The 22,125-nt window shown below is 41.2% G+C and overlaps 1 protein-coding gene across 1 annotated transcript in view; it reads right to left on the bottom strand.

Moving 5' to 3' along the window:
• LOC124622084 (epoxide hydrolase 4-like) overlaps positions 1-11,621 on the bottom strand; it is a 104,906-nt gene extending 93,285 nt beyond the window's left edge. The window contains exon 1 of the mRNA XM_047147660.1: positions 11,387-11,621. Within this exon, the coding sequence (XP_047003616.1) occupies positions 11,387-11,575 (189 nt within the window). The 5' untranslated portion in view covers positions 11,576-11,621. The remainder of the gene's footprint in view (positions 1-11,386) is intronic.
• Positions 11,622-22,125: the final 10,504 nt, after the last annotated feature.

Below are 22,125 nucleotides of genomic sequence, written 5' to 3'. Positions count from 1 at the left end.
AAAACAGGCAGCTCGCTTTATATTATCGCGAAATAGGGGAGAGAGTGTCGCGGATATGACACGCGAGTTGGGGTGGCAGTCACTGAAACAAAGCCGCTTTTCGTTGGGCAAGGTCTTTTCCCGACATTCCAATTACCGACTTTCTCCTCCAAATTCGAAAATATGTTGACGTCCACCTACATAGGGGAAAATGATCATTATGATAAAATAAGACAAATCAGAGCTGAAACGGAAAGGTTCCAGGGTTCGTTTTTCCCGTGTGTTGTTCGAGAGTGGAACGGTAGAGAAGGTCAGTGAGGTGCTAAAAATCATGGGATAGCGATATACACATATTCAGTAGTATCGCGTACATCAGGTATAAAAGGGCAGTGCATTGGCGGAGCAGGCTTTTGTACTCAAGTGGCTCATGTGAAAAGGTTTCCGACGTGATTATGGCCGCATGACGCGAATTAACAGGATCTGGACGCGTAACGGTATTTGGAACTAGACCCGTGGGGTATTACATTTCGGAAATCGTTGGGAAATTCAATATTCCGAGATCCACAATGCAAGAGTGTGCCGAGAATACCACATTTCAGACATTACCTCTCACCACCGCTTTCTTGGTAGATTACTGGGAAAAACTTACGCAGTCAAGAAAGGAGACAGCTCACGTTTCACATGAGCATCCAATCTTACAATATTGCTCGAGAATGTTAGATCCATAGCAAATAGGACTAATAGAGGATAATGAACGTATTCAAAGGAGGGCAGCTCAAATGGTCACAGGTTTGAGTTCCAAAAGAGCGTCACGGAAATGTTTAAAAACTTAAACTGGCAGACGTTTGAAGACAGACGTAAATCATTCCGCGAAAGCCTACGTATAAAATTGGAAGAACCAATATTAAGTATAGAATGTACAAATATTCTTCAGGCCTGTATGCATAGCTTCTGTAGGAATTGGTGAAGACTACACGGGGCCTAATATTATAGAACGCACACAGTTTTACAAATGTTGACCCACGAAACAAACAAAACTTATCCGAATCTGCAGAAAAAAATAATATTTGGGTCAACATTTGTAAAACTCTAATTCCTCTCTCTCAAACTCCACCCTATGGGGAGAGACGGAGCGTTTTAGTTTTAGCGAATAAAAATTTACGAAGTAAATAAGTACTTATTTATCCGTAACCATTTTCCATGCAAAAATGAGAACATGGATTTTCTTGAATTACACCGCCAACTACCAAGAATCAAACCAAATGTTTAAGACAAAATGTACGTAGTTTTTTTTAATGTAGAATCTGATGCTGCAATAAAAAAATGGGGGTTCCAATTTGAAATTTTAGAGTTGCCTCCCGCCCCACCCCAAGGGGATGGGGTGGCGGGCTAATTTTAGCACCAGCAGATGTCCCCCTCGAAAATAATCAACATTGGATTCAACACATTTTTTCGTGTGAAGCTCATATTTCGAGCGATTTTGGTTTGTCAACATAAAATTTACACCCTGTATTTTAGAACCAGTTCAAAGCCAGAAATTCCTCGGGGCTCAGGTTTCATCATTTCTCTGAAATTCGACCATTTTGTAATCGTGTGTCGAATAGCTGGAAGGAAATACTAAAACGTCTGAATGGGGAATACGTAGTGGTCGAAACATTTTCCGCTGATGCTCTTCAGTACACAATGTAGATGGCTAAATTCTCCTAGTCTGCTTCTTTTGGTTAGTATGGAAATATCTCAGTACTCTTGATTTCCGCTGATTTCTTCGTCTCACGTGGGATGCATTTCCTAGGAAGTACACTCAACTATCCATGGACTAGCGAAGCAGTTCACATGCCTTGTGGCCGATTGTGTACACGTTGTTACTCGTCTGTAGTGGACGAAATTCAGCTTTCAATGGAGTCATCCGAATAAAGCCGGCCAAATATTGTCCCAGTATACTACAGCAAATACTGTGCAGCGGTCATAGTTGCACACGACGCGAATTTGTAGACGCAACGTAAGGTAACACTACGTCAGAAGGGTGTGATCTTCAGTCCGAAAACCGGTTTGATGCGGTTCTCCACGCTCGTCTACTTGTGCAAGCCTCTTCATCTCGGCGTAACTGTTATAACCTACACCAATCAGCTGCTTACTGCAGTCATTCTTTAGTCTACCTCTACAATTCCCCTCCCCCCCCCCTCCTTCCACCAAATACACACACTTCCCTCATTAGTTTTCCACTATACCCATCTACACTTCAGTATTCTTCAGCAGCACAATATTTCAATCACTTTTATTCTCTCCCTATCTGAACTGTTAGCCGACCATGTTTCACGTCTGTACACGGCTAGTCAAAATCCTACAGAAAATACTTCCTGGCAATTAAATTTACATTCGATCCTAACGAATATCTCCTTTCCATAAATGCTTTTCTTGCTATTGCCAGTCTGCATTTTATACCTTCTCAACTTTGTCCACCGTCAGTTATTTTGCTGCCCAAATAGTAAAACTCATCTACCCCTCTCAGTGCCTCAAACCTCTTTTCCAGACACTATCCATTCTGTTCAACCGATCTCCCAAACATTTGCCATCACTGACGGAATTACAATCTCATCGGTAAACTTCAATGTTTTATTTCTTCTACCTGAACTTAATTCCTTTTCGAAACTTCTCCTTGCTTTCCTTTCTTTGCTCAATCACAGACTGAATAACATTGAGGAACGGTAAAAGCTCTGTCTCACTTGCTTCTAAACTACTGCTTCCCTTTCATGACCTTCGGCTGTTGTAACTGCAGTCTCATTTCTATGCAAGTTCTGGACAACTTTTCGGAATCTGCATTTTACCTCTGCTACCTTCAGAATTTGAAAGAGTATGTTACAGTTGACATTGCCACAACTTTTCTCTGAATCTACACGTAAGTTGCCTTTCTTCAGACTATATCGTAGGGTGTTACTTCACGTTTTCTTACATTTCTATTTTCTGGAACCCATACTGATCTTCACCGAGGTCGGATTCTTAAATAAATGGTTTAAATGGCTCTGAGCACTATGGGACTTAACATCTATGGTCATCAGTCCCCTAGAACTTAGAACTACTTAAACCTAACTAACCTAAGGACATCACACAACACCCAGCCATCACGAGGCAGAGAAAATCCCTGACCCCGCCGGGAATCGAACCCGGGAACCCGGGCGTGGGAAGCGAGAACGCTACCGCACGACCACGAGGTCGGATTCTACCAATCTTTATATTCTCTAGTAAGTAATTTGTGGAATATTTTGCAACTATGACTTATGAAACTGATAAGTCATAGTGATATCTTTTTGAATGCATCGTCATGCATGAACCTGAGCTCATCGGCAACAGCTTGCCAACTGCTTTTTTTTCAGACTGCGATCTTTGTATACACATAATTTTCGACTCCCCATAGCTCTGATCATAGATGCATCGCATTTATAAAATTCGCAGGTTTTTTCGTTTGTCCACGTCCCCATTGCTGTACACAACAAACTCATGACAGCAAACAACTACAAAACATTCGGCGGTACGTACGTATCGAAACTCTGGAACGAAAGCGAAACGATATTGTTTTCGCTCAAACATGCGACTGTAGTGCTGTTGGTGTGAGAAGAAAGCAAAGGTGAGAGAAAGGGTGAACAATTTTCAATCAAGGACAGAGATAGATATTGCCCTACAATACGAAATATTATCTACACTTGATGGGCAACACCGGCAACCCCTCGGCAATACGTGGGCAACTATCTGCAACAGCTTACACACTAGCAACGTTGTGCAGCCACACCGCAAAAATTGCCGTCTACTGTAGCCACATTTCTCCAATGCAGGCAGCAATGCTATTGCTACCAAGTATTTCCGTAAAATACGGCCCATATTTTTAACTTCTGCGATAAACCATGTTGTTATACTCAGTCTAAGGCTTGAGCAATGTCCAGATATGTGTCTACCGTAGATTTAACATCATCACAGACACCTGTACAGTTTGAAAAACAAAAAAACTAACGGCAACTGACAATCTCGGCATGTACTGGCAGCAAGGTACAAAAAACTGCTTCCACTAACTTGCGGAGGCTACTTAAGGATTTGTCGGGTGAGCGTTTCTATGTCAAAGAAGTTCAGGAAGTAACTTCTGCAAGCGAGATGCGGACGTCTAGTTGACAGTGGACACGCGCCTTTACGCTTTGATGTGTCGAATGACGATGGTGGAGTGTCCTCAACAAGTAGTTTTTGAATATCTTGAGAAATTATTTCTTTGATGCAGATTTGTATACCTCGAGCTACTCTTCTGTTCTTCATGAACGGTTCAAAGAGTGACATAACTTCGAGAATTAGTTATTTTGAATTCTTGCAATTAGGATTAGTGTTGGTATTAAGCACCATACGTTCATCTCTGATGATCCATTAATGCGGTCCGAGCGTGGTGGCGCATTCGGGAGGACGACTGTTCAAACCCGCGTCCGGCCACCCTGGTTTGGGTTTCGTGTGATTTGCCTAAACTGCTTCAGGCAAATTCCGGAATGGTTCCTTTACAAGGACACGGCCGGCTTCCTTCCCTAATCCGATGGGACCGATGACATCGCTGTTTGGGCCCCAACCCCAAATCAATCAACCAATCGACCATTAATGCGAAACACGAAATACGCACTACATGTGTGTGGAACTGTCTCAAATAGTAACAAGATAACAGAGTCACAAACCACTGTCTCGGGTCAAAAGGTCTCCCACAAACGTCTGCTGTACTGCATCTTAAAGCACAACAACAATATGTAAACGTTAAGTTTCCGGCGGGGTGATACACTACGCAAACTGAAATGCTTCGATATGACGCTTCGTATCAATAAACCGCTAGATCGTGACGCTGTCCTGAGTAAACACAGTATCGCTGTGTCATGTAGATTACATTGAGCCGACACGCTGAGAGAGCTTCGCCGTGCCACCTACACGTTGTCTTTTTCAGCACGTAGCAGCTGATCCTGAGGTTCTTTTTGATTCATACATAGCTGCTTATGATAGAAGACAGATAGGTGACAGCTGTGTTATGCTCATGTGGGGTCAGTGACGCCCAAAGAGACAATACCGGCAGAAAATCACGTGCATCTACTATTTTGCAATTAGTCTGTTACTCAGAAAGCGTGGATTATGCTACTACATAAATATCTTATCTCTCACAAGATGGCATGACACATCCGATCAACTGCAAAACTACTTGTGCCGTCGAAAGTAACTTTAATTTCTCTGCTCTTACTAAGATTACGGTTTAATCTCCGTCGGCGACGAAGTCATTAGGGGCGAGACATTAGTCCGTGCTCTCTGGAATTTCTACGTTTCATACGTTCGCGTTTGGAAACGTCGCGAGTTCATGGTACTCTTTTCTTATTTTGGCGAAAAAAAAATTGAGAAATGATTGATAAAGGCGGAAAGCACAATGCAAAGTGATTCACCACCACATTTTGGCGTTACAGTGTCGTGAATTTAGATAGTGACTCGTAAAAACTGGGATGCAGAAGATTACACTGTGGGAGTTGTTGGTTTGACGTGATATAGTGACTTGTGGCACCATTATCGTGTTACTGTTTGAGCCAATTACACATATGCTTCTGCATATTTCGTGTTTCGCATGAATGGATCATCAGAGATGAACGAAGTGGTGCTTTGTACAACACTAATCCTAATGGTAAGAATTCAAAATGACTAATACTGGAAGATTTTCATTCTTTGAACCATTCATGCAAGACCAAAAGAGTAACTCTTGGTATGCAAATCTCCATCAAACAAATAATTTCTCAAGGTATTCAAAAATTAGTCGTCACACCAAAGCGTAAAGGCGTGTATCCACTGTGAACTAGACGTCCGCAACTACTACTTAAGTTCTTTGATGTAGAGACGCCCCGCCCATTAAGTTTCGTCAACTTCCTGATGTAGTTCCCGCAAGTTAGTGGAAACAGGGTTTTGCTCCTTGTCCAAGTACCTGCCGAGCTAGTCAGCTGCTGTTAGTTTTTCTCAAACTGCAATCACAGGAGGCTATATTGATGTTAAATCTACGGTAGACATACACCTGGACACTGCTCAAGCCTTCGACAGGGTAGTATAACAATACAGTATAGAATATAGTAGTATAACTGTGGTGTCACCGCCAGACACCACACTTGCTAGGTGGTAGCTTTAAATCGGCCGCGGTCCATTAGTACATGTCGGACCCGCGTGTCGCTACTGTCAGTGATAGCAGACCAAGCGCCACCACACGGCAGGTCTAGAGAGACTTACTAGCACTCGCCCCAGTTGTACGGACGACTTAGCTAGCGATGCAACACTGACGAAGCCTCGTTTATTTGCAGAGAAGATAGTTAGAATAGCCTTCAACTAAGTCAATGGCTACGACCTAGCAAGGCGCCATAGCAATTGATAGTTATCGTATGAAGCATGTCTCATCAAGAACGATGTATACAAATGATGGATTAAAGTTAAGTATTCCAGAAGCTACGTACTTTTCTTTATAGCATTCATTACGTATCCTGTTTCAGACCTCACGCCATCCTGCGTGAGCTTATAGCGTGCATTTCGGCCTTCTCTAGCAATATAACAATAACAATACAGTTTATTGTAAAAGCTACAAAAAATAAAAATAAAATGCCCACGGTATACAGTCTGATTAACTGGTTCGTACCTTAAAGGTCGTTCTTGTAGTATATCTATCATTGGTACGTCTTATGTCTACCCCACAAGTGTCGAGGTATCACAAAGTTCCCTTTTAGGATCTACTCTGTTCAAGAAACATATATCTGACATACCAGACTTTCAACCAGTAATTATAGCTTCCTTCGCTAATGACACAGCGATACATTGCACCGATGACAACATAAGGAACAATCATGACTAATTCCAACGGGCTTTACTACCGCTTGAAAAAATTATTTACAGAATGGCGCGTCAAAATAAATGTGGGAAATGTCTAGCTACCTATTATGCAGAAAAAGACAGAATTTATTAGCCTCACTGCTATTATTAGCCAAATGTCTGTGTTCACTTGGACAAAAACTTCAAGAAACACAACAGGCGTAGCGAATAAGCAAACAGTCTGTTAACTGCCCAATATCCCTTAACAAGTAAAGTCGTCTCTCAATAGGAAAACCAGTTTCCTACCTTCAAAATCGGTAATTCAACCAGTAGTATGTTATACCTGCCCCTTTTGGGCCGTGCTACGACTACGCATTTCAACAAACTTTAGTTTAACCAAAATGCGACATTGCGAATGATATTAAATGCTCCATGGTTCGTCAGAAACTCAACAATTCACAATGACTTAAAAATTAATACTATTTCAGAAGCGATCGCTCCATATCTGTAAGCTTTTACACCAAACTTCCTTACTTAACCAACACAATAATTTGTCAATTATCCACGTATAATATCCATGACAAGCATAAAGATAGACGTCCAAAGTTGGTACTATTACCTTGTCAATGATACAAACAGAGGTTGGCATAAAAAGTACAATACCATAAACATTGCAATAAATATTCATGTACGTTGCAAGTCAAACATCACTGTAAATAATGTTTCGTAATATTGTAAATCGTAACACTGTAAATTGGAATCTTGTAAACTGTAAATAATGTGCTGTTCTTTTTTATAATAGTGATGTATAGTTTGTTCCCCAGGAGTTATGCATAAGGATCCTTGTAAACGTACAATTGTTTAATTATGAACTAGGCGTCTTAAACACAAAAGTCTGAATCGATACAGAAGTATTGCATGCTCAATACCGGTACGAAAATGTTAGTGTCGAAAAGAAGAATGGCGCAAAGACAGATAGGTCGAAATATCCATTGGAAGTTTGGAACCCCAAAGCATGTAACTGGATATTGTCAACCAAGAAAGCGCGAAATGAATTTACCAATTTCTTTGTTTCGCCAGAACGGAAAGTACTCGTCATTAAATTTCTGTTGATTTTTCAATGTTAGTCTAAAAAATATTACATCTGTAATAAAACAAATACTATTTGCAAATGTCGAAGAGTAATCAAATGGTGATTTCTTGATCATATAGCGTGCCACATATTTGTATACTGTTTTGGCATGTTTGATTGTATAACAGACAAAAGATGCTCGAAATTTGTATGCCACATTATCAGAAAGTTTTTAAGCTGGGTAATGTCCTCGGATTTTAATTTATTGAATAGTATCTCTTGATAAGTATGTGCACCTCTGTTTCGATTTTTTTTCAGTCTAACATTTCTTTTTTTTTTTAGCTTTTGCTATTTGTTTCGATATTTGTCCAATAATAATAGTAAAATAACAGTGGCGGCTGCTCTGGCACTGTAAACTTCTCATGATGCGAGTTTAGCGGAAACAGTTCTGCATGTACTTGCATCCAGTTTCTGAAATTAACCTGCCCAAGCGAATTGCAGAAGTAAACTTGCGCAAATCTTTGTTCTAACGCAAACACTTCTGCGAGCTCTTGCCTGTTACTTGCTAGTGGCTGCACGCCTTTAAGGTGGTTTGGAGCGATGTCGATGACTTAGAACCGGTAACAGGCAGTCATGTGAGCCTTTACCACTGACATGTCACGGCAAGGACATAGTTGTATAGAAACAGAGCAGTAAGACAGGTCGATGACGAGACGTGACGTGACGGAACGGCAGAAAGTAGCTATCGTGCTTAGACGTGCCCTGTTTACACTTGAAATGAAGTTGCTCAAATTGTCAATATATCAACGCAGTCTGTTCAATGTGTCTACAAAGAATAATGTATGGCTCGCAGCCATGTGATATGCCGTAAGAAGTGAGGATATACAGAGATCCTAACCAGCTGGTAACGGAGACGAATCCCACGCATTGTTAATGGCAATCGATTTCAAACCGCTGCTGTCAGTGAATATAGGTCCGTGTCTGTCAGTTTCCGAGCAAACACTGCGAAAGGAACTGCATGCAATGTAAATTTGTAGTCGTATACCTCCCAAAAGACTATCGCTTTCATATGAACCGAGGTTTACATTCTCCCTATTTACCAGTCTCGTCTCCGACGACAATGAGCTTCCGAGGTGAAGGCCATCGGCTATGTTCAGCGCTAAATGATACGAGATACGAAGGAAGTCACAAAGAAAAGACAGGCGATGGCAAAAACTCTCACTGAAGGTCAGTGTTGCCAAATCAGCTCTTTTTAGAGCTAACTCTGGCTTCTTTTTAATGCCATTTACTGGGCAAATCCGTGATTTAGCTGGCGTTCCGAAGTATGGCTTTTCCCACAATCATTTGGTTTCTTTCCTAGATTTCTTTCTAGACTATAGGAAAGCATTAAATCTATGTTTATTATAGAAAAATTATTTCCATTGAACTAAGACGTTAAGACACGCTTAAACATTCCATGAAACTGTATTACTGGACTCAATTAAAAAGCATGACAAAGCAAACAAAAGCTGTGTTGATGTGTCTTCCAGTCCCGTCAGCACTGTATTGTATCACATTGAACTGGAGACCTAGAAACGACGGAGAGGCTTCGTCCCCGCCGTAGCCCACAGTGGTACACAACCCCACAACAGGCTACAGCGGTCTACTCACCCCGCCGCCCCACACCGAACCCAGGGTTAACTCGCAACATACACATACAAGGTTGAAAGCGTTGCTGGAACGCTGTTGCAGCATAGCTTACAGCAGAAAAGTATCAAAGCTTCAAAGTAATGAAGGAAGCTATTCTAAGCAAAACATGACTAAAAAAATCACACGTTTCACAGTTGCAATAATAAACAGCGTGCCAACGACTGAACTGAGGAGAGGAACGGCGAACTTCTACTCAGTGTAGTAGTATAATAAGAAATAATGTGAAATTAGAGTGCATATATTGTGAAGTTCGTCCTATAAGTACACATCAGAAACATTATTTCTATATTTACTGTGAGAAAATGAAAACTGTGTCAAAGAAATTGACATGAATGTCTTTATTTCAACACATCTTTGCCTCAAAATATCAAGGTTTTAAAGATAGGCTAATATTTTATATACATGGCATAGAAATGAAATCTCAGATTATTATATCTGCGTTCGAAGTACAAGTGCGTCCAGAAATCATTTCTCTAACGAGATGCGGAGGGCGCACCTCTAAATTTGTATTCTTTTGCACTTTATGAATATCTATACATTTTCTCTTTAGCTGTTCAAGACATAAAAATGAATCGTCGCACACGATGCAAAATCCTGTGGAACAGTTATTTCTTGAAGTTGTTTAAAACTGAATTACATATCTGATACGAGTAAAAATGAGAAAATTATATTTCAAGAACTTGAGTCTAAAGAAAAAAAATTCATCGAAATAATATCAGCATTGATCCAATTGTTCTTCATAAAGTTGGACTTAACTAAAAATATCTACCTACTGCATTTTCGTGTGCACCCCTTCCCCTCTTAAATACCTTACACAGTATAATCATCGCAAAAATAAAACTGCTCAGTTATACAACTTGTTTTATTTCAGCTTTCTTCTGACTTTTTTGTAGACACGTTTTGCTTATTTCGGTTTGGGGAGTTGGCAACACTGCTGAGGGCTTCGGCAAGAGTGCGAGACTGCAGTGCAAGCCGCCAGTAAACATCGTTCAAGGTAGTGTGCCGCATTTGGAATAACCCATAGGTTTGTTTGAGCTCCTGTGAAAATTAAGTGTACTTAGTGACATACATTAGTGTACAATCGAAATGTTTCTCAACGGTTCAGAATTTCACTCTATGCCGACAAAAATTGGACTATGGATACAGCGAAAAAAAAAGACGTGATGTGCTACCCCTTGTAACGTGAGCTGCACGTAAAACACAAATATTTTAATTAAAAATAGCGATACGATAATCAAGAACACCAAATACGAAATGATAAAAGAATCTTGAGAAACATACATTTCTTGTCAGCTAAAACCGAACATTATGAAAATCGGAAGCATTATGCAAAACTGTAATAAAATTTAAGTACAGATTGCTCATATTACTTAGAGATTCAAGGTTCTCATTGAGGATGCATGATCCATTATTGAAGACAGTTTTCTCTAGGTTCGTTTTATCACCACATTGACATCTCCAGCATTGCTACAAAGTTTGTAGTACAAACATCATTGTTACCTAGCTTGTCCGTTCCGGGCAATTATTTGCGAACGTAACAAAGCTGTTTATGCTTTTTACTAAGGAAAGAGGTTCTTCTGTATACTGAGGAACAGTTCTCCAAGAGTACGCGGTTAAAATTCTATATGATATGTGAAACAAACGTTTATGAATATTAAGCTTGGCGTAGTGATGAGTACCTAGCGCGAGGTCTTTAATAAAGCTGTTTATGGTTTTTACTACGGAAACAGTTGTTTTGTATACTTAGGAACAGTTCTCTAAGAGTACGCGGGCAAAAATTTGTATGATATGTGAAACAAGAGCTTTACGAACCTTGAGCTTGGCGTAGTGGTGAGTACCTAGCGCGGGGTCTTGCAAACATTCCGGAGCTTTGTCGCGCTTCTTCCGGTACCAGAAGGGCTTGCTCGGGTTGAACAGCGACTTCACGACGAGAAATGTGAAAACGAGACAACTGTAGAAGGCGGAGAGCCCGTACATAACCAGGACGGAGAATAGCCCCATGTTCCTACTTGCTCTTCGCTTGTTTCACTTCTGTCTGTATAATCGAGAGGCCGGAGTTGTATCCGCGGCGACGGTGCTGACATCTAGCGGCAGGCAGAGATTATCGCTCGCCAAACGGGCACAGGTAGCGTGTACAAAGGTCGAAAAACAAGGTTAGGAGGTACTGTATGTGCACGGAACGCACCGGTTCGGGAGAAACATTGTCTCTGTGTGTGTGTGTGAGAAAGAGAGAGAGAGACATATATTTAGGATGAATTTAAGACGCACGCTCATTGCTATCCCTACGCAGCACGGTCATGCAAAAAAATTTAATACAACAGTCAGAGGCTTCAGTAGTTGATAAATAAGTCACAATGGCAGCAACAACGAAAAAACGAATCTTTACCAACGTGCAGCGGTCTTGTTAGACAGCCCGCAGAGCTACTTCAATAAAACGTTATCGTCAATTAAAGTAACTCTAACAGCTCGTAATGAAACATGTAACGAGTCAACGATACATGTAACGAGTCAACGACCACGGCATTCAACCACAGATTTTAATTATGGTAGATGCTATCAGAAGGTTTACTGTCGATTACACGTGAGGGAATTGAACTGGAAGGATCGTCAGAACATTCAACAATGCGTTACAAATGCGGCATTCACACAGACTGTCAGCGCAACGTAACAGGATGGGACGGTGGACACCTACAACGTTTCTCCGGAAGAAGGTTTTGACCTCGACGTGGACAGGGAAACGTTAATGTCGGCTGCTAAAATCCGAAGTTAACCTATTCTCACCGGACTCTCACTTATAGTACAGATTTAGCGCTTTGTCTTCTTGGTTTTTATTTTATTGTGTGTATTTTGACACACTGGAAATATCCCATGGCGACTTGGATATTTTTTCTACGAGTATTCTTCCACAAAAGAGACCAGAGAGCTGAAAGCCAAAAACCATCTAAGCTTTACAGTACCTAGGCAAATAAAAATGTTTTTGTTGTAGTCTTCAAAAAATGGTTCAAATGGCTCTGAGCACTATGGGACTTAACATCTGAGGTCATCAGTCCCCTAGAACTTAGAACTACTTAAACCTAAGAACATCACACACATCCATGCCCGAGGCAGGATTCGAACCTGCGACCGTAGCGGTCGCGCGGTTCCAGACTGAAGCGCCCAGAACCGCTCGGACACCGGCCGGCGTGTGGTCTTCAGCACAGAAACTGGTTAGATGCAGCCCTCCATGCTACTCTATCCTGTGCAAGCTTCTTCATCTCCCAGTACCTACTGCAACCTACATCCTTCTGAATCTGCTTAGTGTATTCATCTCTTGGTCTTCCTCTACGATTTTTACCCTCCACGCGGCCTGGCAGTACTAAATTGGTGATCCCTTGATGCCTCAGAACATGTCCTACCAACCGATCCCTTCTCCTAGTCAAGTTGTGTCACAAATTCCTCTTCTCCCCAATTCTATTCAATACCTCCTCATCAGTTACGTGATCTACCCATCTAATCTTCAGCATTCTTCTGTAACACCACATTTCGAAAGCTTCTATTCTGTTCTCGTCCAAACTAGTTATCGTCCATGTTTCACTTGTATACATGGCTACACTCCATACAAATAGTCTCAGAAAAGACCTCCTGACACTTAAATCTATACTCAATGTTAACAAATTTCTCTTCTTCAGAAACGCTTACCCTGCCATTGCCAGTCTACGTTTTATATCCTGACTGCTTCGACCATCATCCGTTGTTTTGCTCCCCAAATAGCAAAACCCATCTACTATGTTAAGTGTCTCATTTCCTAATCTAATTCCCTCAGTATCACCTGATTTTATTTGATTACATTCCATATCCTCGTTTTGCTTTTGTTGATGTTCATCTTATATCCTCCTTTCAAGACATTGCCCATTCCGTTAAACAGCTCTTCCAGGTCCTTTGCTGTCTCTGCCAGAATTACAGTGTCATCGGCAAACAGCAAAGTTTTTATTTCTTCTCCATGGATTTTAATATCTACTCCAAATTTTTCTTTTGTTTTCTTTATTGCTTCCTCAATATACGCATTGAATAACATTGGGGATAGGCTACAACCATGTCTCACTCCCTTCTCAACCACTGCTTCCCTCTCATGCCCCTCGACTCTTTATAACTGCCATCTGGTTTCTGTACAAATTGTAAATAGCCTTTTGCTCTTTGTATTTTACCCCTGCCACCTTTAGAATTTGAAAGAATTTCCAACTTTATGCTTTCCCTTCTTTACTTAGAACTGGTTTTTCATCTGAGCTCTTGATATTCATACAAGTGGTTCTCTTTTCTACAAAGTTCTCTTAATTTCCCTATAGGCAGTATCTATCTTATCCCTAGTGATACATGCCTCTACATCCTTACATTTATCCTCTAGCCATCCTTGCTTAGCCATTTTGCGCTTCCTGTTGATCTCATTTTTGAGACGTTTGTATTCCTTTTTGCCTACTTCATTTATTGCATTTTTATATTTTCTCCTTTCATCAGTTAAGTTCAATATCTCTTCTGTTACCCAAGGATTTCTACTAGCCCTCGTCTTTTTACCTACTTGGTCCTCTGCTGCCTTTACTATTTCATCCCTCAAAGCTATCCATTCTTCTTCTACCGTATTTCTTTCACCCGTTCTTGTCAGTCGTTCCCTAATGCTCTCTCTCAAACACTCTACAAAATCTGCTTCTTTCAGTTTATCCACATCCTATCTCCTTAAATTCCCATCATTTCGCAGTTTCTTCAGTTTTAATCTACAGTTCATAACCAATAGATTGTGGTCAGAGTCCACATCTACCCCTGGAAATGTCTTACAATTTAAAACCTGGTTCCTAAATCTCTATCTTGCCGTTATAAGTATAATCTATCTGAAACCCTTAAGTGTCTCCAGGCCTCTTCCACGTATGCAACCTTCTTTCACGATTCTTAAATCAAATGTTAGCTACCATCAAGTTATGCTTGGTGCAAAATTCTACCAGGTGGCTTCCCTTTTTATTCCTTACCCCAATTCCATATTCACCTACAACTTTTCCTTCTCTTCCTTTTCCTACTATCTAATTCCATCCCCCGATGACTATTAAATTTTCGTCTCCCTTCACTATCTGAATAATTTCTTTTATCTCATCATACATTTCTCCAATCTCTTCGTCATCTGCGGAGATAGTTGGCATGTCTGACAAAATAAGAACAAAATTGATGAAACAGTTTTCAAGAAGAACCCTTTTTTAACAGAGAAAAGTTAACTCCATTGAAGGAGAAATATGTAGTTGTTTTTTATGTTATTTCGTACTTCAAAGGGAAGAAGCACAATAGTTAAGGTAATAAGACTCTATGTATAGTCCTCTAAATACTGTTTGATGTGGTTATATACATATTTTTTTATCGTGTAACTTTGTCAAAAACATTCGTTATTAAGACCGCTTTGTCCATTAATAATCTTTATCTAATACTATATTCCGACTTTTTGTATTACGGATAGTATCTCGTAATCTCACTTTCAGTATTCAGTACTGGAGTAAGCTAGCGACGTTGTACTGACGTTCTGTAATGTCAGCACCCCACCAACAGTCGATGACATCGCCTACTGTTCGGTCGGGCTCCGTTAACGTCCTTGGTGAACCAGCCGTTTTATTACACAGTACAGCAATATGGTTAACTACTTCATATACTCACTTGTGAAGCTACAGTCTACAGTGAAAAATGCAGACTCAAGATGTTAACTGGGATCTGCTCTCAAAGGAACAACATAAAATTTCTCCACAAATAAGTCCAGATTTATACACTCCCCACTCGCAGTTACTGCGAAACAAGCTCTGAACATCGAAATGTACCGTTAGACACACTCGCTACGGCACAAATAATCTCCACAAGGGTGCGCCACTGTAGACGTACCGCAATTAACCTACCTCTTTCTAGTTTCTTGTTGAAGTGTATGGTATTGTTTCAGATATCTCTTGACGCAGATTACTGAATGCCACTGTGACCAGCTATAAATCCATTACACACGAGCGATGGATCGAAGCGCTCCGCCGCAAGGGCATGCGATGGCTCTGTAGATCATACATGTGCGTGCAAATTGCAACGATCGATCCCTCGCTGATCGCACGGAAATCCCAGGCAATCTCATGAATTGTATGCGATGTGTGGCAATGTGGCTGACTGCCTGCGATTTGTTTGCTTATTAAATGCAGTGTAGTTTTGTTTCGTTTCGCTTTGACCACTACGAGAAAGAGCTTCACGTTAACATTTGCTATTGGGGACCAAAAACAACACCGAGAAGTGAAGGTGAGGCACGAGCTGACACTTTTATTAGGAAGTAAGGCCAAAATCAGCCTCCATTTTGCAGCGATTACAAATTTGAATCCTCTTCTGTAGAACTGGAACTGATGGGAAGTCCACGGTAATAGTTACGGTACACTAGGCTCCATCTGAGGACTGTGTTATTTATGAGACAATTACACGCATCTTTGAAGTTTTTAGCTTCTAAACAGAATCAAGTACCGTAATATGGAGTGGACATCTTAATTTAAATGTTTAGGATAAGTGTATTACACAACTATAACCATGCCCCCTGCCATTTTCGATAATTTAACTCCTCCCTTATACAATTTATAGCAAGAGTTACAGTAGTCATATGCTGTTATTGACAACATTTCTAAATACACATAGTGACTGCAAAACAAACTGCAGTTAGACCATAAGACTAATGAATGGAAGAGGAATTCAGGACTAAAAACCGAAAAACGAATTGTATTGTAACACTGGAAAGACGTACGCAACGCACTCAGCGTCAGTGAAAAAGTAATATGATCTGTGAAGTACTCTACAGTTTCCAAGGAAAAGAGTTTCAAAACAAGTTCAATAAACTGCGAACCCCGTTTTTTTTTTAAATTTACTTTTTGCATCTATTCAAATGTGTGTGAATTCATAAGGGACCAAACTGCTGAGGTCATCGGTCCCTAGACTTACATACTACTTAAACTAACCTAAACTAATTTATGCGAAGAACAATATACACATCCATGCCCGAGGGAAGACTCGAACCTCCGGCGGGAGCGGCCGCGCAATCCGTGACATGGCGCCTTAAACCGCGCGGCCACACCGCGCGCCGATCAATTGCCACTGCCGCTACACACAGTAGTTCATTTTCCATTGCAGAACTTCTCGACACAGTGGCATTCGTAACACAAGTTGAAATTGCTTGACAAATCGCTTATGTTTGGTGGGGTCGAGACGAGCGACCGATTGCTGCGACATCGTACCAACATCGCTAAAATGGAAACAGTCCGTAAGAACAATGCTAATAGATTTGATGATGCCAAAGCTATACTCATAATAAAGCTTGGCATTATCGTTCAGGATTATATTCTTGATGTCAGCAAGTTTACATTGACAAGATCGTCTGACAGATGGCGTTGCATGAACGGACTTATTGACCTAGCAAGTACCTTGTAGATTTTCCGCCATAATTTGAGAAAATACCAAGACTTCTCCAGTAGAACGGAGCTGGAACTATTTAAGCAGCGCCACTTGGAAGAATTGGGCAGTTCCCATTTGAATAGCGATCTGATAAGAAGACTCTTTCTAAACGTAATACGAACAACGGATGCAAGTTAGTAATGTTTGAAATGCTTAATGTGGGCGTATAGGGCGTGAAGTGTATAGTAACATTTACTTCACTGACTGAAGTGTTACTATCGACTGCTTACCTTCTAATAGACTTATCTAATTATAGCTTACGATAATGCCCAATGATGGAAAGAGCAAAAGTTACTTTTCGGATGATTACATAAAAGAGTGATAGTTTGTCAAGAAAAAACGTACGTATCAGGAAGTGTTGTGTGAGATTTGTAGTTGTTTCATCTCAATAACTCACGGAGGTAAGGCAGATGCGATGCATTACAAGTCTACGAAGAATCATACAGACAGATTGAAAGTCTATTTCTACAGCCATCATTAAAGAAGATACCCAGGAAGAATTGCTCATTGCTGCTGTAAACTAACAACGGCTTGTAAAGTCATCAAGCATCATCAGTACTTCAGTTCTCTTATCTGTACCCCAGATCTTTGCCCGCCCGGTTAGCCGTGCGGTGTAACGCACAGCTTTCCGGGCGGGAAGGAGCGCCTGGTCCCCGGCACGAATCCGCCCGGCGGACTTGTGTCAAGGTCCGGTGAGCCGGCCAGTCTGTGGATGGTTTTTAGGCGGTTTTCCATCTGCCACGGCGAATGCGGGCTGGTTCCCCGTATTCCGTCTCAGCTACACTATGTCGGCGATTGCTGCGCAAACAAGCTCTCCACGTACGCGTACACCATCATTACGCTACCACGCAAACATAGGGGTTACACTCGTGTGGTGTGAGGCGTTCCCTGGGGGGGCTTTACCGGGGGCCAAAGCGCACAATAATCCTGGGTTCGGTGTGGGGCGCGGAGGGGTGAAGTGGACTCCGGTAGTCGTCGTGGAGTTGTGGACCACTGCGGCTGCGGCGGGGACGGCCCCTCTCCATCGTTTCTAGGCCCCTGATTAACATGCAATACAATACAATACAATACCCCGGATCTACGATATTTCCTGTCCCTTCCCTCTCCTCCTCGAACGTTTGAGATAAGAGTAAGAAATTTTTAAAAAATCGATTTTTCAAAAATATGTTCACTTTGTAGCGCCCGTCTTTCTGAAGAGGAAGTGTAAGACATATTATTTGGTTTTCACACAGCATTTTTCTATCGCACGTCACTGTATTTCGCACTGTCGAATTCAAAAGCATATATTTTGTAATGAAAACTATCAAATATATATTCAGGACAGTGGAAATTAAAGTGTTCTGTGGTGCCTCTCCTGCTCCCCGTCGGCCGGTATGACATCCTACTCCCCCCCCCCCCCCCCCCCTTTAGAAAGCTCACGATTAATACTGGGTCGGATTGTTTGTAACCAGGAGAATAAGACCTCTTCAGAAAATTTACACTCTTTGTTGCCTATTAGCTAATAACTTTCTCTATTGTGTGACATAAAATTAAATACACGGAACGTACCAGCGTGACTTCAAACACTTTATTACAGGAAATGTTCAAAATGTCCTCCGTTAGCGAGGATACATGCATCCACCCTCTGTCGCATGGAATCCCTGATGCGCTGATGCAGCCCTGGAGAATGGCGTATTGTATCACAGCCGTCCACAGTACGAGCACGAAGAGTCTCTACATTTGGTACCGGGGTTGCGTAGACAAGAGCTTTCAAATGCCCCCATAAATGAAAGTCAAGAGGGTTGAGGTCAGGAGAGCGTGGAGGCCACGGAATTGGTCCGCCTCTACCAATCCAACGTTAACCGAATCTGTCGTTGAGAAGCGTACGAACACTTCGACTGAAATGTGCAGGAGCTCCATCGTGCATGAACCCCATGTTGTGTCGTATTTGTAAAGGCACATGTTCTAGCAGTACAGGTAGAGTATCCCGTATGAAATCATGGCGGTGAATCGAGGAAGTACAGTACATACTGACGAAACTAAAATGAGCTCTAACATGGAAATTAAGCGTTTCCGGACACATGTCCACATAACATCGTTTCTTTATTTGTGTGTGAGGAATGTTTCCTGAAAGTTTGGCCGTACCTTTTTGTAACACCCTGTACAGGAAACATAGAACCAGTAAAGACAAGAGACAAGCAAGACAGTACACATTTCTTCAATCCTTAGGTCCTAAATTTTTTTTTCTCTCTAATCTTGCTACATCTATACACGACGTGCTTTCCTATGTGAGAAAGAACATCTTACCTCCTCAAACTTCGTCAAGCGTTTTGCTGCATGAAAAATCAAAATGTCGTTGTCAAATACTAAAAAAGCTGTCAATTCGAATAGTGCGCAATTTGATTACGTCTGTTTTGTCAATGTCTGTTAGATAAAACGAAAATGTAATGAAATAGTTTCACATTTCATACATACACCCCAGTTTCTCAAGTACGAGATCGAAAAGTAGTAGAACGAAATTTTTATATAAATTTGGAATCTTCATATTCTTCCATATAATTTGCGTGATACCCCGTTCCTTCTCCTTCTTCGCTCTAACAATCTTGTCATCACTAATTCTGTAACTATTTCTGCTATTGTCAAAACATATTCTTCGGCTAATTTCACCAAACCTGCCAGAACCACCGGTTTAGTTATCCAGCACTTATTCTCCGGGTAGGCGTTATTACGTCTTCCTAAACGCGTCTTCCGCGCTATTCCGAGAACTTAAGTGGCTGCTAACCGGGGACTCTGCAACTGGTCTTAAGTAGTGTGTCGATCTGCCAAAAATTTTCTGTCAAAATTTCGTATTCTTGGATACACTGAGAAGATAACAAGTAATCTTTCTTAGCTGTTATTCCTGTTAGCCATGTATTTCCTTTCTGGTAGTCAGAATCTATGGATTTCGCTAATAGTTATTACAACGCTGATCATTCGCACACCCAATCAACCACATAAACAAACAGCGATTGGCATTCACCAGTTCGCGTTTATTCGCCTCAGCTCGTATAATCCCGTCTTCTTTTGTCTGCGAGAAAGTTTTTTTATTGCTATATGTGAAGGGGATTCCCCTGGCAGAAACATCACGCAAATGACGCATACACTCAAAAATCAACTTATGATTCGTTTAGAAATCGACTTAGAAAGTGTTCAACAATGTTCAAAAACCAACAGGGATGGATTTAAAAATCATATGAATAATCGATAGATAGACGTGTGGTGGATGCTAGGAGATTTGTGAAACAAGGTTTTTTCTTCAACAATATTCCTTTTTATTCATCTTTATTCACCGTGGACCATTAACATAACGGAATAGACTTTATGTCTTATACATTATACTGATATGTTTAGTTCTATACATAATTACTACGTTAACGGTACACTCTAAGTTTTAAGATATGTTTCGCATATTTTATTACATTCTCAATCACAGATATTTATACTTAATTATATACACGATTTCGACCATTCATACTGAATTACCCACACAACTACAAAAATTTAGCCATATATTTTAAATTTTAACATATGTTCACATTTTTTTATCAAAAAATTCTGTTACATTATAAAATGGATTTTCAACCAGCCAGCTATACAGTTTTCGTTGATATAGTTTAGAGGGGGTGGACCATGCTGAGGGTGGTAATTTTTTAGGGAGCTGAATGTGGGTGAGTGGACTGTTTTTACTAGTCTGCGTCTCGAAATACGAATTTGACGCCCCCTGAAGTTGCCGCCCGGGGCAGCTGCCCCGGTTTGTCCCCCTTCCCCCCCCCCCCCCCCCCCCCCCCCTAGATCCTGTACCGTAAAACTTAATGCCGCCATGTATTCTGATTCCAAAGTCGCCGCAGGTCTACAGCCAGGACCAAAGCTATAGCTATTGTTAAAAATGTTCTCGCATCACACTCCGTGTGCTAATGCATCAAACAATTGCAAGAAGTTTCATTTTACGGCATACGCACTGACGCATCCAACCACAAAGCTGAAAAAATGTTTCCTTTAGTTGTTCAATACTTTACAGAAACTGAGGGAATCCAACAGAAGCTGTTGAAGTTCGCATCGCTGAATAACGGAACATCGGAGACAATTGCGAAGTTTTGTCTAGACACTTTAAGACAACAGCAAATTCCATTTGATTAATTAATCGCTTTTTGTGGAGACAGCACCAATACCAAATTGCGGAGGGCTTCATCATCGCGGCCAGTGGAATGTGTGTCACCAAATTAAAGAAGAACTAGGATAAAATGTAGAAGGAATTGGATGCCCTGCCCATATTCTTACTATATCAAGTGCTGCTGGAGTCTTAACTGTCGAAATTGGACTAATCGTCATGAAAATATTTAATTATTTTTCAATATACACGGTAAGGACAGAGAAGCTGAGAGAGCTCTGCTTTTACGTTGACGTCAGACTCTTCTATCTCACTCAAAAACAATATGGCTGTCGTTAAATCCCGCAGTTTGGAGAACTCTTAATCTCTGGATCACAATGAAACAATTTTTTGACGCCGAATACAGGCCACTTAAAATAATTTCAGATTTTTTTCAGTAGTCCGATCAGTGACATTCATTTCATGTTCATTTATTTTATGAGCATAACGTGGTGTCATAGGAGCAACGACGTACATGAAATAATTTACTACTAAAAATCATCCATAAGACACTTGAAAATGACCTAAGCCCGAAATTGTACTATCGTACATGAAATAAAGAGAATGGCAGCTGAAGGCATCGAGAAATCTTTCAAAAATAATCTACTAAGTGTCACGTCCACGGACCTCGACACCCTCCTAATTAGTGTGCTTTGCCTGTTATGCATACGGAAATGCATTGGGCGGGCATGTAGTGCAGTTTGTCTGCAATGTTGATGTTTGTGCAGCTGTTCCGGACAATCTATAAACAGAACTGCCACGCACTTGTCGATGCTTACCTTGGCACGCTATTTCTCCAACCGAGGTACGACGGTTCTGAGTGGCCCGCATCTCGTGGTCGTGCGGTAGCGTTCTCGCTTCCCACGCCCGGGTTCCCGGGTTCGATTCCCGGCGGGGTCAGGGATTTTCTCTGCCT

The sequence above is a fragment of the Schistocerca americana genome, chromosome 7, assembly GCF_021461395.2.
Source record: "Schistocerca americana isolate TAMUIC-IGC-003095 chromosome 7, iqSchAmer2.1, whole genome shotgun sequence".
NCBI lineage: Eukaryota > Metazoa > Arthropoda > Insecta > Orthoptera > Acrididae > Schistocerca > Schistocerca americana.
This window is presented reverse-complemented; position numbering and strand designations above follow the sequence as displayed.